A 14,887-nucleotide genomic window follows, 5' to 3' on the forward strand; every position below is an offset into this window, starting at 1 on the left:
ATAACGCTAACCGTATTACTTGCCCAAATAAGGAAAGTCAGATCCCCAATTTTATTCGCATAGACGTCGATTGCCGGGTCTGTGGAAGAACCTTTACCGCGAAGACAGGCGTGGGGTTTCATATGTTTCTTTCTCAAACGTCGACTCACATGCCTCAAGAAGCGGAAAGTGAAAACTATACACGATGTAGGAGAAAAAAATTTCAAATTTTCCACTGTTCCATTATTGAGTTAGTTTTTATCTGATAAGTTTGCTTTCAAAGATCATAATATTATTAATTTTTATTCATCAGCTGTTAACGTCAAGCCTTTTTTCCTGTTCGCAATTGATTTCATTTATATTTAAGCCACTCGTATATAGTTTTGTAACTTTGGCCACGAACGTTGTCGACATATTATACTATTTCTTTTTTCTTTTTAGGGTAGGATAAAAAGCCGCTAGGGCAAGAAGTTATGTAAAGCTAATGGTGTTGATTGAGTAACGAAGAACTGGGCGCAGAACTGCAAGTGCTTCCTGATTAACTATATATATGTATGAGTAAATCTATTTATTTTCGATATCCCCGACAATGAAGATAACTATTAGCACACTTAGCGATAAGATTTTCTGTCTTGATGTTTCTGAAGACCTCGAATTGGAGGATTTTAAGGCGTTCTGCGAAGTTGAATCCCTTATGAGGAACGAACAGATGCTCGTTGTTTTCAATGGTGAACCATTACTTGGCAATAAAAAACCTCTGAAATTCTTTGGTATTAAAGATGGCGATTGCGTTATGTTAGGGCAGGTTCAACTTGAACGGCCACCTTCCATCGATGCGACTGACAGAGGAGCCATTCAAAATGTGGAAGCGGGGCTCTCAGGTAATCTGGATACATTTAAAACTGTTTTACACGATCAAGCTAACACATGTAGAGGACAGAATGTCCAACATATGCAATTGGTGCGGGCCGATCCCTTCGATAAGGAAGGGCAGCGCCTAATTGAGGAAGACATAAAGCAGAAAAATATCGAAGAAAATATGGCCGCCGCTCTAGAATACAATCCTGAGATATTTTGTAACGTAATAATGCTTTATGTTAATTGCAAAGTGAATGGTTTCCCGGTTAAAGCATTTGTAGACTCAGGAGCTCAGACCACAATTATGAGTTCGACATGTGCAAAGCGTTGCAATGTAACGCATTTAATTGATACCAGATGGAATGGCGTGGCCAAAGGCGTAGGCACTCAGCGTATAATCGGACGCATTCATATGGTGCAGCTACAAATTGAAAACGATTATTTAGCGTCGAGTTTTTCAGTGCTCGAACAACAGCCTATGGATGTACTATTGGGTCTCGATATGCTCAAAAGACACCAGTGTAATATTGATTTGCAACGCGTTGTTTTACGCATTGGCACGACCGGTACCGAATCACTATTTCTGTGTGAAAATGAATTGCCCGACTTCGCTCGTTTCAACAATAGTTCCGAAGATCAATTAAGGGCCTTGGAGATATCAACACAAGACGCTGAAGCGCACGCCGTACAAAAAGCAAGAGAACAAACCAATAAACTGCATAAATCTGGAAATGCGATACCCGATCGGGGTAGTTTCAGTGAAAGCGACGTCACCGATCTTGTACGTATGGGTTATAAGCGCGATATTGTTATAACCGAACTGCGTCAACATAATGGCAACAAGAACAAAGCTACAGCAGCCCTTTTGACAAAATCATTGAAATTTTAACTGTAAAATGTTCGCATAGCCTAAAAACTTGACTGGGTCTTAATTTTTCAAGCTTAGATTTAAATGTAAACCGCCAAATCAAAGAAAATTCATGTAAACGAAAAATTAACAATTGTTTAAAATTGCATTTTATAAGACACGAAAAAAAAAAAAAAATGCAAAATTAAAAGGAGAAGTAGAAAACAAACCATAATAATACCAATTTATGTATGATTCTGTCATAAAATAAAATTGTTTTTTTTTTTTTTGTATATAAAAAGCAAATAGAACTAAAATTTGAAAATTTCACAAATATAAATTTATTCATATCTATTTTAATTGGACAATTTTAAAACGGTAAACTGCTCTCATTCCCATCACATGTCTTTTCTGTCATTATTATTGTCGCAGGATTGTCTTCAATATGTTCCAAATACTCTACCATGAAAATACACCTGTAGCATAAACTCTCAAAATCTCAAAACTAAAAATGTCTCTCAGAAAATGTGAACGAATGTCTATGAAAATTATCAAAAACCAATCGACATGTGTCTGAGAACGACCAGAATCCAAAAATTCTCTCCGCATCATTTTTATTTTCTTCTTCGTTTACATTGAGAACGTTCGTATGAAATTTTTTACAAGAAAGAGGACTTGAGGTAAACCCAGCTATTTTACAACAACCAAATCAGAGTCATATTCTAAGCTTGCCTGTCCGTCTGCCCGCCTTGTTTTCGTAAATTGAACTCGCAACGAGCAAACTTTCGAAATATTTTGATGAAATTTGGTACACAAACACTCCCCACTCTTTCGATCACTTCGCATATTAAGTCTTATTTTGCAAGTTCGTTAAATGAATAACTGTATTAAACGAAGTTATGTAGGGTATGTATCAATATTTTTACTTTTTATGTCCTCTTTTAACATAAAGAGCAGTCAATTTGCGAAAACCTTGATTTGTTCAAATATTCAAATTCTTTCCCTACTCAAACTTATAAATGATGTAAAAAAAAATCTTATATTTTGCTCTTAAAAATTTGCATTTTGTGGTTGTTCTCCATGTAGTGTACATTTCATCAATGCAGTGTACATTTTAATGATATATCTGTGAATATATATATATATATATATATATAGTAATGTTATCATTCACAATTGTCAAGGTCATTCACCATCCATAAGAAAGCATTAAATAATAGTTGCAAAGTTCTTTTGCTTCTTTTACTTCCTCTTCTTTCCGTATATATATGTAAAAATACATGCATTTCAAATCATTACACAGTTCCTCTCTATTTAAATATACGCTTGGTCTTGAAATTCTAATAAATTCCTAAGAAAATTAATTTAAACTTTTGCCGCAGTTGCTTTAACTTGAACAGAGGTTGCATCTTAGATTGAATAGTGCTATGGTAGCGGCACAGCATAGCACCACATGGGTGGGCATTATTGCAAGCACATGTATCCTGAATGTGATTGTTTACATATTGTATAAAGAACTGATGATGATGATGATGATGATAGAATGGCATGCACAATGCATGGGTTGTGCGCACACATACGTTCAATATCAATTATTTCATTAAATACATATGTGCTGAAGCATGGGTATCAGGCTTCGATATGCATCGTTGTCGGCATTTTGACTTTGTACTTACTTATATAACATTGTATTTCCTCCTCCTTGTTCTATCACTGCACTCAAGATGATGACTTTAATGATGACACAACGGCAAATTGCCGTACTGTACGGAATTATAAGTACAAATACAAAAAGTTGAGAAGACGCACGAAATTAGTTTGAACCCAACAGGTGCTTTGGACAAAGTTTTAAGAGAAATGCTTTTTTTACATTCGTTTCACGCTATATGTTTATGTATATGCAAATGCATACGCACTTGTAAATCCGCCTGAGTATCGTACAGTTAAGAAAGCATCGTAGTTGTGCAGTCAACATTAAGAAAACCATTTACAAGTGCATTAGGAGATGAACGACGATGATCGACTAATTACTATGATAAGGCCGCTTCTTCCACTTTAGCTTACTTGACAAGCGATTGTAACACTTATGCATGTAACTGCTGCATATTCAGCCAAAATCACTTATCCACACACGTAGACAACTTGTTTCAAATGAAATGTTCAATATTTTTCTCTTTTTTTTCTTTTTGATTACTTTCTTGTATTGGTTGTTTGTTAACATAGTTCAAGTTGTGTAAACAGTCACTTTCTACGAACCAAACAACAAGTATTTAACAGCGAGACATTAATCAATTTTATTTTTTTATCAATGTTCGTGCCTTTAAATAATTTGTCTCAGAATTATTTGGAAAAAAACCAGTAAGAGAATTTAATTCGGTCGGAACCGAATCTCTTATGCCCATCTCCGTTCACCACAAAAAACCACAAAAAAAGACAAAAGAAGTAAAAGAACGAAATTCTCATGCTCCATGTTATGGAGTGGGAACAGTTGATATCTTCTATTTCCAAAATAAAAGTTTCTGTCGTAGCGGCATGTGGGCGTTGTAGGTGCGTCCATTGAAAAGCTTAGGTTAATTCGAATCCTTTTGCAAATTTGTAGGCGATCTCTTCATTTTTGCTGACGGGAGAATGTTTACCGCAAATACCAGAATAAAGATATTGAAAAAATAATTAAATTTTGATACAAAATAATATTGTGTAGGCATGGTCAATTTTTTCCATTTTAGTACACAAATGCCATAGCATCGCTCATATAATATGTGTTGAAAATTTTGTACATTTATTTGCTATAAAAAACCAATTTTTCATTTCCTTTGAAAAACAGAGATGTTATCAGTTTACGTTGTGCTGTGGGCGAGTTCTTTGACTGATTTGGTCCATTTACAGTACTAGCCTGCGTGCAAGATTTTCCACTGTTTCTGCCAAATTTGAAGTCGAGAGCTTACTTTTTGCGCTCAGGAGAAGATACACAAAAGACTTCATACAGACGGACAAAAGGTCGCACATGCTTAGATCAACTCAGAGTTTGATGCTGATCAAGTATATATATACTCTATCATGTTTCATACTGGGTGTTGCAAACGTTTGGACAAAATGAATATATATGCTCATCCTTCGCTGATGGGGATATAGAAAAAAATCACTTTTTTATTAGTGACAGCCGACCGACAAACAGTTATAGATCGATAGGAAAATACATATCATTATGTTTAACTGACAGTTCTATCGACAGGAGTTTTGTTTGTAGCATTGACATACGACTTTAAAAGCTTTTAATAAATGTTAGTGTGTTTATAGAAAATATTGAGCCTAATAACAGTGATACCGTAAGTAAGTTCCAAACATCAGTCCAAATGAGGATTAATAGAATAAATAGGGAAAATATACGAAAAAGCTCTGTCTTCTTGAGAACTGCATATTTTCTAGAATGCTTCAATATTTTTAATAAATATTGAACCTTCAATAAGAAAATTCGTGTAAAAAAAGACTGTGTAAAAGTCAAATGAAACTCTCGTAAAGAGAAGTATTAGATTTAGGAAGTAACAGAGAAAAAAAGGCGTTTATGGCGGCGCGAATTCAATTTTTTTTAAAGACAGTGCCAGTCATTATACCCGGCCCCACATGTGGTACAAGTGGTATATTAGGTTTTTGCGGATGTATGCAACACCCAGGACGGCTTCAGATAAGTTCACCTTTTATTGTACCGGTCTATCCAGCATCACTTTCTGAATTGACCTAAACTTGTCCGTCTGCCCGCCCGTCTTCGGGTATTTTGTTCAACCTACAGACCGTTATTTTTGCGATATTTTTATGAATTTGAACACACCGTATTTACCAAGCTTTGGTTTTTTGTCTCGGTTTTTGCGACCGGTCCAGAAATATATCCGATCTCTCTTATATCCGCCTGAGTGGCCGCTTAGGCAAGAGTCCCGGCTAGCAATTCAATGGTCGTGAGTTGAAATCTCAAGTGCGGTAGAGTTTTTAATAAAGTCGAAAGCCTTAGATGCTAGTGCTCTAAGACTTTTAATCTTAGAATTTATTCTCGGGCTAAAGTTATAATAATAATAATAGTAATAATAATATCCGATCTCGTTTTTGTTTTGAAGTGAAAATCCATGAACAGAAGCGTGTTCTAACTCGTGTGGCTTACGGTACTTTTAATTCACCAATACTTTAACGGTTGGTCGCTATATCTTCGAACTGCTCGCCAATTAGAGAGAGTAAAAGCTTTGATGATTTGTCTAATCAAGAATGACCAATGTAGTGTATTCTTTTTCTTTTTTTTGAGATTATGTTTGTTTTAACGCTTCTACTTGTCAAAATATGGCACCATTTGAGCTTTAAAAAGTGCCTATAATTCTTAACTTTGTTTTTTTTATCACTATTAGCTATCGATTTTGCTGCAATAGCGCAAATTTGTTGTTGTAATAAGTGTTACGCGGCGCGAAAAATTTAATGTCGTTTCACAAACAAAGAGAATGCTGGCTGGACGTAAGGCTAAATTTTACTATAATTTTACACTGATCGAATATTTGCCTTTTTGCCTCAGTTTAGTTTACTATTAATTAATAATAACAATAATTAATGGAAATACAATTATACAATAATATTTATTATTAAAATTGGTAAAAGTGTAAGTGCCAATAAGATTAAAACTTATCTTGCGGCACAGTTGTGAACGATACTATGGATGCTACAACTGCATTGTACAATATGGGACCATAAGATAGATGCCGACCCGTCCTCCAACTAACAATCATTTTCATACTAAGTGACTTGGGCTTTTAGAAACTTTCTGCAACCACGTTTAAAAGAAAAGGGATTGTTTTTTATTGCTTTTGTAGAGCAACGAAGATATCGTTTAATGGAAAATCACGTAAATTAATTTAATTTATATACACTACTACTAAAGTTCACAGCTTTTTCAAAATGTTTTCTCAATGTCGTATTTTTTTAAATTTTTGTATAGATATTTTTTTTTTTATTAATTATTATATTATTAAATTATTATCAATAACAATGTAACTCTCACGCTTAAGTTCAAATACATGATAGATTACAACTAGCAGCCATAACAATAGTAAATCATTGTCTATATTTGCATTATGATTTACTCATCTATTGCAGAATTCCTCAACTTTCTTCCATGATGATGACTGCAATCGTGAGAGCTCGCCCGTCTTTGTCTTCTCTCTGTTAAGCTAAATAATCCGAATAAAAAATTCTACACCGTTAGTGTTAGGCAAAACTCTGCAGATAAAATTACTTTAGGTTTAACCCATAGAATCAATTGCATAAAAGTGGGAGACTTTGTAAAATATACATAGGGTATCCCAAATTTTGCTCAAGAATTTGCCGCGATATATGGGGTAAAGTGTTGGCAACGCATTTTCATTGCTGAACAATATTTCGAAAGTAATGAGAGTTTAGCGGTCGCTGTTCCCAAATTTCCTACAAAATATAGTCGAAATATTAATTTAGGGTTATTCGAAGGCACAGGTCAACGCACAATCGCACAACCGCACTTGTATTGAAGGAGGAGAAGCAACGCTGCATCGACGTAACTCAGCCATACGAATAGAATATGGTCACGAAAAATTTCCCCTAAAAGAATGCATACGTGCCAGCAAAGGCGTGGAGGTCATTTGCCCGACATACTATTCGACCCTTTCCCGTATACATTATGATATATGTTTAATAACTGAATTATAATTATAAAACAAAAATAAAGTCTGTGTTTCTATTTTGGGACACCCTTCATACATTTTTGATGAGTGTCTGTTTCTTGAAACCACTGAATGTTTATTGGCAAACAAGTTTTTCTCAACTTGAAGTTCACTTGTTTGGTGTTCATAAACCTATCATTTGCTAGGTATTAGTTTTACTTATAGCGATTTTTTGATCATTAATAGTTAAATCTAGAAATCTAGAATTAAACTTCAATGCCGAAACTGATGTCGTGAAATCTGTTTGCTGTTAAATGAAAGTTAAGGTCAATTAACTTTCCGTTTAACTTTTATCGAGAACTGTCCTGTATTCAAACTTTTTATTGAAACTATCCTAATGCAAAGTTCTCCCAAAGATACCAATTCCTTTTCATCTCCTATTTTCATCACTGTTTAGGTGCTTGCAATAGGAGTTCGAAAACAAGTTTACGAACAGTCTTACGAGATTATTGAAAACATTCTGGCGACAATTTCAAGCAACAAGAATATCGTAAACTAGTTGTGAAAGGGTAGACGCATCTAGAGACTTTGCATTGGTGAAGTGCACCACACATAATAGTTGAGTAGACGTGGGTGGGTATGTGTTCAAACTGGTTAGAACTATTCTCAGTTTGGGCGGCGAAGCTGAGCGAAATGACAAACACTCTTGGGATCGATTTAAAAATTTTGCTCTTTTAAGCAAAGCTAGGCACGCAAATACGTTAATACGTCCATTAAGAATAGTTACCCCAAAAAGGAAAGATAGATAAGAAATAAGAATATTCGCCTACATTTTGTATTAGTAATTAGTAACTTTCGGGATATTGTGGATCTGTTTCCGAAGTGATGAAGTCTATTTTCCAACTTGGTCTGCGGACGGCAATTAAACGCGAAATTTCATTTTGGTATTCACATTTTTGCAATTTTGCCTCAATGGGTAAGTACACGAGACAATTCCTGCACTTTAATGGAAGTTCAAAGAGCGAAGCTATGAAACGAGTACATTTTTACTTCAAAATGTTTAAAGAGTTTCATTGAAATTTGTCTGTTAAATCGTCATGAACATCGTGCACACCGATAAGACGAAAGCGACTTTAAGCATTGAGCAGATTAAAAATCTATGTACTATCAAGACTTTTGTTTTGATGTATTTTTCTCGACATTACGAACGCAATGTGTAAGTGCTCTCTCATCATACATTGGGAGATACAAAAGAACGCGTTTTATATGCAAGTAGAATACAGTTTCAGAAGAACTGAAAATATTTTTTGTATTTTTCATAATATTTCTTATCAGTCTGAAACAATAAAATGAATCTTGTAGAGGAGGACGTTTTACTTTTACTTTAATCTGCGATATATTCGTTCGTTGCTTATGGTTAATATAAATTCGCAATGCATTTGGGTTACTTTGCTTGGAAGGTAATTTAATGGTTACCTTTTTGCTTCTAATCTATGCATCAAAAAGCAATGAGAACTTTAAAATTGCCCGCCACGTATCGATTACTTTTATGTGTGTTGTTAATGTACAGCCATCTTCGCTGATTGCTTTGTATTAACGAAACAAATGAGCATAACCTACCTACGGTGGATTCGGTGATTTTTTCATCGGAGCGTTTTTTTTTGCCTTGCATTAAAAGGGAATTAACAGCAGCGATGCATTGGAAATCTTAAGAAAAATCTTTGGTAACGATACTCGATGATAAAGAGTTAATGAAAGAAAGGCTTAAAATATACTGAAAATTATTTGAAATCTGTCGGTCCCCCTCTATGCAGATGTGGAAAAAATCAAACAATAGTGCTTTTCAGTTAAAAATTTTATCATCAGAGCAATACAAGCCTTGGAAGAAGGAAATGTTTCATCAGCGAAATGTGGTGTGATTTTTACTAATGTTTTGCATATGAAAAGAATGGCAGCCGCGCCTAAAAACTGCCAAATTTTCCATCACTTCGCAGCGCAACATAACAGCTTCATAGATTTTGTTCTGAAGACTCGTCTCTTTGAGATTTTTTTTTTCGTTCTTAAAACAAGTAAGAGTGATATAGTCGGGCAAAGTCGACCAAAAGTTACCCTCCACCATCTCATCTAATTTACAATACAATAAAAAATATGCATTATTTTTAGGTAAAATAAAAAGCATAATTTTCATGACACCTTTGATAGATTGAAGAATTTTCAAACCTCAACGTGGTCTCTACTCAGCGAACTTGATTTGCTTGATAAAGATTTCATTATTTTGCAGATGCTGCCAGCATAAGAAACCATAAATTAGGCTTTGTCGCCAGAGAAGGCTTTGTTCTGTTGATAGCCCTATATAAATAGGTCTCAGCGATTTTCATTCTCCGCTGAGGACAATTTTTCTTCATAAAATATTGGAAATTAGACCTTTTTACCATATAAAAATTCAGTTTATGCAAGAAGGGCTATATACCAAGGGATTCAAAATATTGCCCCATGCGATCTAAAGTTTTCACATCAATTTAGGATGTCGAAATGCTATTATTAAAAATTACAATAAGTATTATTTTGAGGACTTAGGAAAGTAGGGCTTTATATGACGAGTGATCAAAAAAGTGGTTCGATCCGAGTCATTTTCAATAGTGATTATCGTTGTGTATCGTATCGTCAGTGTACCGTATTTCATCAAAATATTGCAAAAATTGCGACCTGGACACAAGAATATATTGACAGACATCAGACGGACGGATGACCGGACGGACGGACAAGCTTAGATTGGCTTCTATGTTGATAGCTATAATAATAAGCGAGTGTATCCCAAATCCTTCTGGGTATTGCAACCATCGGCACGAACTTAATGCACCCTGTGCCAACAGCGCTATGGAATATAAAGATGCTCAAAAGGTCGTGTTCAATAACGTCAAAGATAAGGACAACTGACCTCATTGGAATCTAAAAGACGCTCCGGCAGGCTTTTTCAAGTTGCACACTGGTTAGCAAAGGTGTACAATTTTATGAATATACAATATATACCAAAAATGAAATGAAAATTTATTAAAGAATCGCATTTTAATTCTTATTTGTTTGTAAAAATTCTCATTATAATTACAATTTATAGTGACTTGTACTTGAATGTAGCTAAACATATGATGTTAAAATTGCAAAATGTTTGTATACACGTTTGCTCTTCAAATTCATTGCAATCGTTTCGGTTGAAATGGGGGAGCAATGGGGGCAATATATTACTTCTTTCCATTTCATTTTATCAAAAGGTAAACACAACATAAAACAGCTGATTTTTGTTTTGGTTTTTTGTACATATTCCGGTTTTTTATTATTGTTTAACGTAAAGCGCTTTGTTTAGCGTTAGCATTGTTTGTATACGATGTGCGTAGGAACATGTTGCCAGAGAAAATTTTGCGCATGTAAAATACAAACGAGTATGGGGAGCAACAACATAAGCAAGCAAGAAAATTGTGAAAATTTTCAAAAAAAGTTTAGTTCTTTTTTTCTCTTCAAGCGGTTAAGATGTGTGAATTTTTGTCGGAAAATAATATACGTAACTTCTTTCAAAGTGTATGGTATACGTTTCAATTCCATATTAACACGTATACGGTAACAGGCAGAATGAATAAAAGTAATAAATGAATGAATTAAATAAGAATTTTTGAATAACAATAAACATTAATTTATTGCATTTTATGTAAAGTAAGAAAGAATTAATTAAAAACCTCTGAGCGCGAAAAGCAGATGTATGCGTGCGTTTCAAATAACTTATAGAAAAAAATCGCTATTATAAAAACGCCTAAACGTTGTTTACGGCGAACACTTAGTTAGTGAGTGCACGCGTAACAGTGATTTAGGGATTTCCTTCGCCAGCAGTTCACTAGTTACGATTTAAAATGTTCGAACTGTGCGGTTATTTAGCAACGCATGTATAGTGTATTGTGCTTCAAAAAAAAAAAAAAATACAAGTGAAAAGTTGGGCCTTTGGCAAAAATAAAAATAAATACATAAAAGATTATTACAATTTCTGTTCTGCATGAATATTCGTAAAGTTGTACGTAATTGATATTAGATAAGAGCTTCAGAGCTCTAGAATAGATCGCAGTGATGCAAAAAGAGAAGGAATAAATTCGAAGTATTAATGAGTGATATGAAAAGAGAATTTCGTTTGATAAAAAATGTTCTAAGATAATTAATTAATGATAATAATAATAATATTAAAATAAAAAGATGCCATTAAAAATATGTTAACGGCGTTGGTGTTACTTAGCGCCCGAAAATTTGCTTAACATTTAATGGTGATTTAAAAAGCAAGCAAACGGAAACAAGGTGCGCGTCTCGTTAGCCTCTTAACCACAGACACATTCTCTAAAGCTTGCTTGTATTAATTATTGTAAACTGTCAACTTACTTCTTGGATTTGTGACAAATAGTGCCTCAGTTATTCACGATTTCTTTAAGATTGTTGCTTTTGCCGGTTTTTTTGTTTTTCTTTTTTTTTTTTTGGAGTCTCGCGGCTATTGTGCGCGTTTTCATTTTGGCATCGAGAAACACTTGTCATTTCGTCGACGTTATCGTCGCGGCCGTCGCTGCTACTAAATAATTTTTGTGTGTGAGAAAATTTTTTTTTTTTTACGTACGTGGTCGTATGTTCGTTGGCGATTGCAAATGTGTGTGCGGTTATAATGTTTACCTTTTGAGAAAATTTAAGATTTTGCAATAACTTTTTTTACGAGCTTATTGATAGGCGCATACTTTGTGGAGGAGTGTGTAAACTGAAGAAATCAAACTAGATAAAAAAAAAAGAAGCAAAAATATAAGAAATATATATATATATATATATATAAATATATAAATATATGCATATACATGTATATATTTATATAGAGATACATAAGTAAAAATGCTTATATCGGTATGTATTAGAAATTTGACATCAGTGTGCGTTGAACTTATAAAAGGTTCAGTGAAGCTCACAATGTAAATGATGAGCTCATAAATTTTCATTAAATCGTAAAAAAAACTAAACGTAACCAGTGTAAGAGGGCAAAAAAATTCTTGAGAAGCAAAGAAGCAAAAAAAAAAAAAAAAAAAAATAAGAAAAGAATTCACAGCGACACTTTTCACAGCACATTGAAACTGTACAAGTAATAAAAAACGACGAATATGGCAAACGCCCAGAATTCTATTAGGCGTATATGTACAACAACACTACCACGACGATTTGTGGTTGATGATGATGACGATGATCGCATTAAAACACGCAAGAGAAGGAGGTGGCATTCTAACACGCCATTCTATGGATCGACAAAGTTTATGCTGTTTGTGCTATTGCTGTTTTCAGGCTGTATGATGTTTTTATGGTCTCCAGTTGCTGCTGAGGTGAACTCAAGTGCGAACGATGACAATGAGAACAGCGACCATAACTATGAAGTTGATGATGTTGGTGGCAATAATAAAAATAACAAAAACAATACAAGCAATAACAACAAGCACAACAACATCAATGACCATGACCATGATCTTGACAAAGCTATATTAGACACTTCTGCCGCCGTTCATGGCAATGGTGTGAGTGCAGAAGAAGGTGATAGGAATAGTGCTAATGATTTTCATGGTGCCACAATTGGTAAGACAGAAGTCCTAGAAATGCGGCAACATCATGCTTTGCGACATCAAGAGCACTATAAGCAACGTATAGAGCAAGCGGTTAATGACTTTAAACGTCTTACTGAAGATGCATCATCATCATCATCATCATCATCATCATCATCATCATCGTCATCTTCATCACCAGCATTAACCAGTAATAGCAGACGTTTGCGTTACCAGCAGATACAAGCAGCCTTGCAAGAGTCGTCTCCAACTCATCATAGACGTCACGAACAACATTTGTTACAACAAGAGCAATTGCATGTGCCATTAAGTAAATACGATCATCATATAAGGCATGAGAATCATCACCAACAGCAACGTCTTTGGCCACTAATGCGTCATCAACGATATCAACGTTGGAATTCTCTTTATCCTAAAACAACAATTGTAAACTTCACGGAAACTAATACAGCAACAGCAACAGCAACAACAACAACAACAAAAACTCAACTAATGCCTTCTGTTAAACCGCACTCTGGCATTGAACTTGACGTCGTTGTTAATGATGACGACGATAATGATAATAACGATGATATTATTAGAAATGAAAATAAAACTTCTCAACGTTTATTTGATCGTGAGAGTTTATATGTTAAACACTCTCTGCCATCGTGGACACCAACCACAAATGCTCCGCACTTAAGACATAGTAATCATAAGAAGGCTGAGTTTCTAAAGAAGCATTTAATCAGCGAGAAAGAACAACAGCTTGAGAAGACCCCGGATGAGTCACAATTAAGATTTTCCTTGCCTTTAAATATTTTGGATAATGATGAAAATAATTTGGAAGATTTGAAAAGTAAAGTTTTTAATGAGAATTCGCATAATGAAGAGCATAACGACAACGATAATAATAATAGCGATGATGCTGACTATTCATACGAAGATTCGGGTGAAGAGCAGCAAAAAAAAAGTGTTAAAAAATATTTAAAATCTGTACCAGAATCTAAAAAAATATCTGTTAAACGTTATACAAATCCTTTAAGAGATTTGTACCGTTCATCTAACCACCCAAGATACAACTTTAAGCAACAACAACAACATAGCCATTTGGAGGATAACTTTGGTGAAGAGAGTAATAACGATAACAATAAAAACAATAGTGAAGGTGAAGACAGTGAAAATAATCGCATTGATAGCAGCAGCAGCGGCAGCGATAAAGACATTGAAGATGACAGCGAAGATAATGACGATGATAGTAAATTTTCTGATGAGAAATGGAATAAAATAGAACATGAACATTATCGTAAACAATTGCAACATCAGCGAGCAATGCAAGCATTACGAACAAGACATTCAAGTGGTTTTAACGTTAACACTAAAAATGTAAATCCAGTTAATAATAATAATAACAAATTTCCAATATCGCAAGCATCCTCCTACACGTCCTCCTCCGCATACAACACGGCAGCCAAACGTCAAATACTTGATGATGTAAGTAAGACAAAAAAAAAAAAAAAAAAAAATAGAAAAAGGAAAGAAGAACAGATTTTTATACTTCCACCTTGCAATTCAAGTTCTACAACCAGCTTTTTTTATGTATGTACGTACGTATTATATATTACAAAACGTTCACTTTTGTTCAACAACCCCGAGGAAAGAAAGGTATAAAAGAATATTGGAAAAAAAAAAAAAAGTAAGAAAACAAGAAAATGAAGAGAAATAAGGTATAATCTCAACATTGACCGCTTCGGTGTTGTTTGTTTTCGTAGGACAGGCACGTTTTCGCTTTCTTTTTTTGGCTCTTTGATAGAGAAAAACACATATACATGTGTGTATATAACGACAGTGCGATATGTAAATAAGTTTTCATTCAAAATTGTATGTCTATGTGTGTGCATTTTATATGAATCAACATTTTTAGTGTAGAGTTGTTTTGG

At 34.4% G+C, this 14,887-nt stretch overlaps 2 protein-coding genes across 2 annotated transcripts in view; both read left to right on the top strand.

Annotated features, from left to right (window-relative positions):
- Positions 1 to 472: 472 nt before the first annotated feature.
- LOC119633997 (protein DDI1 homolog 2-like) lies at positions 473 to 1,726 on the top strand. The gene has a single exon (XM_038027891.1). The coding sequence runs from the start codon at positions 569 to 571 to the stop codon at positions 1,724 to 1,726; it is 1,158 nt and encodes a 385-aa protein (XP_037883819.1). The 5' UTR covers positions 473 to 568.
- A 9,131-nt stretch (positions 1,727 to 10,857) lies between these two features.
- LOC119633303 (probable serine/threonine-protein kinase cdc7) overlaps positions 10,858 to 14,887 on the top strand; it is a 153,780-nt gene continuing 149,750 nt past the window's right edge. Inside the window, exon 1 of the mRNA XM_038026796.1 lies at positions 10,858 to 14,441. Coding sequence (XP_037882724.1) covers positions 12,519 to 14,441 — 1,923 coding nt within the window. The 5' untranslated portion in view covers positions 10,858 to 12,518. The remainder of the gene's footprint in view (positions 14,442 to 14,887) is intronic.

This window comes from Glossina fuscipes, unplaced genomic scaffold (assembly GCF_014805625.2).
Source record: "Glossina fuscipes isolate IAEA_lab_2018 unplaced genomic scaffold, Yale_Gfus_2 2, whole genome shotgun sequence".
Taxonomy (NCBI): Eukaryota; Metazoa; Arthropoda; class Insecta; order Diptera; family Glossinidae; genus Glossina; species Glossina fuscipes.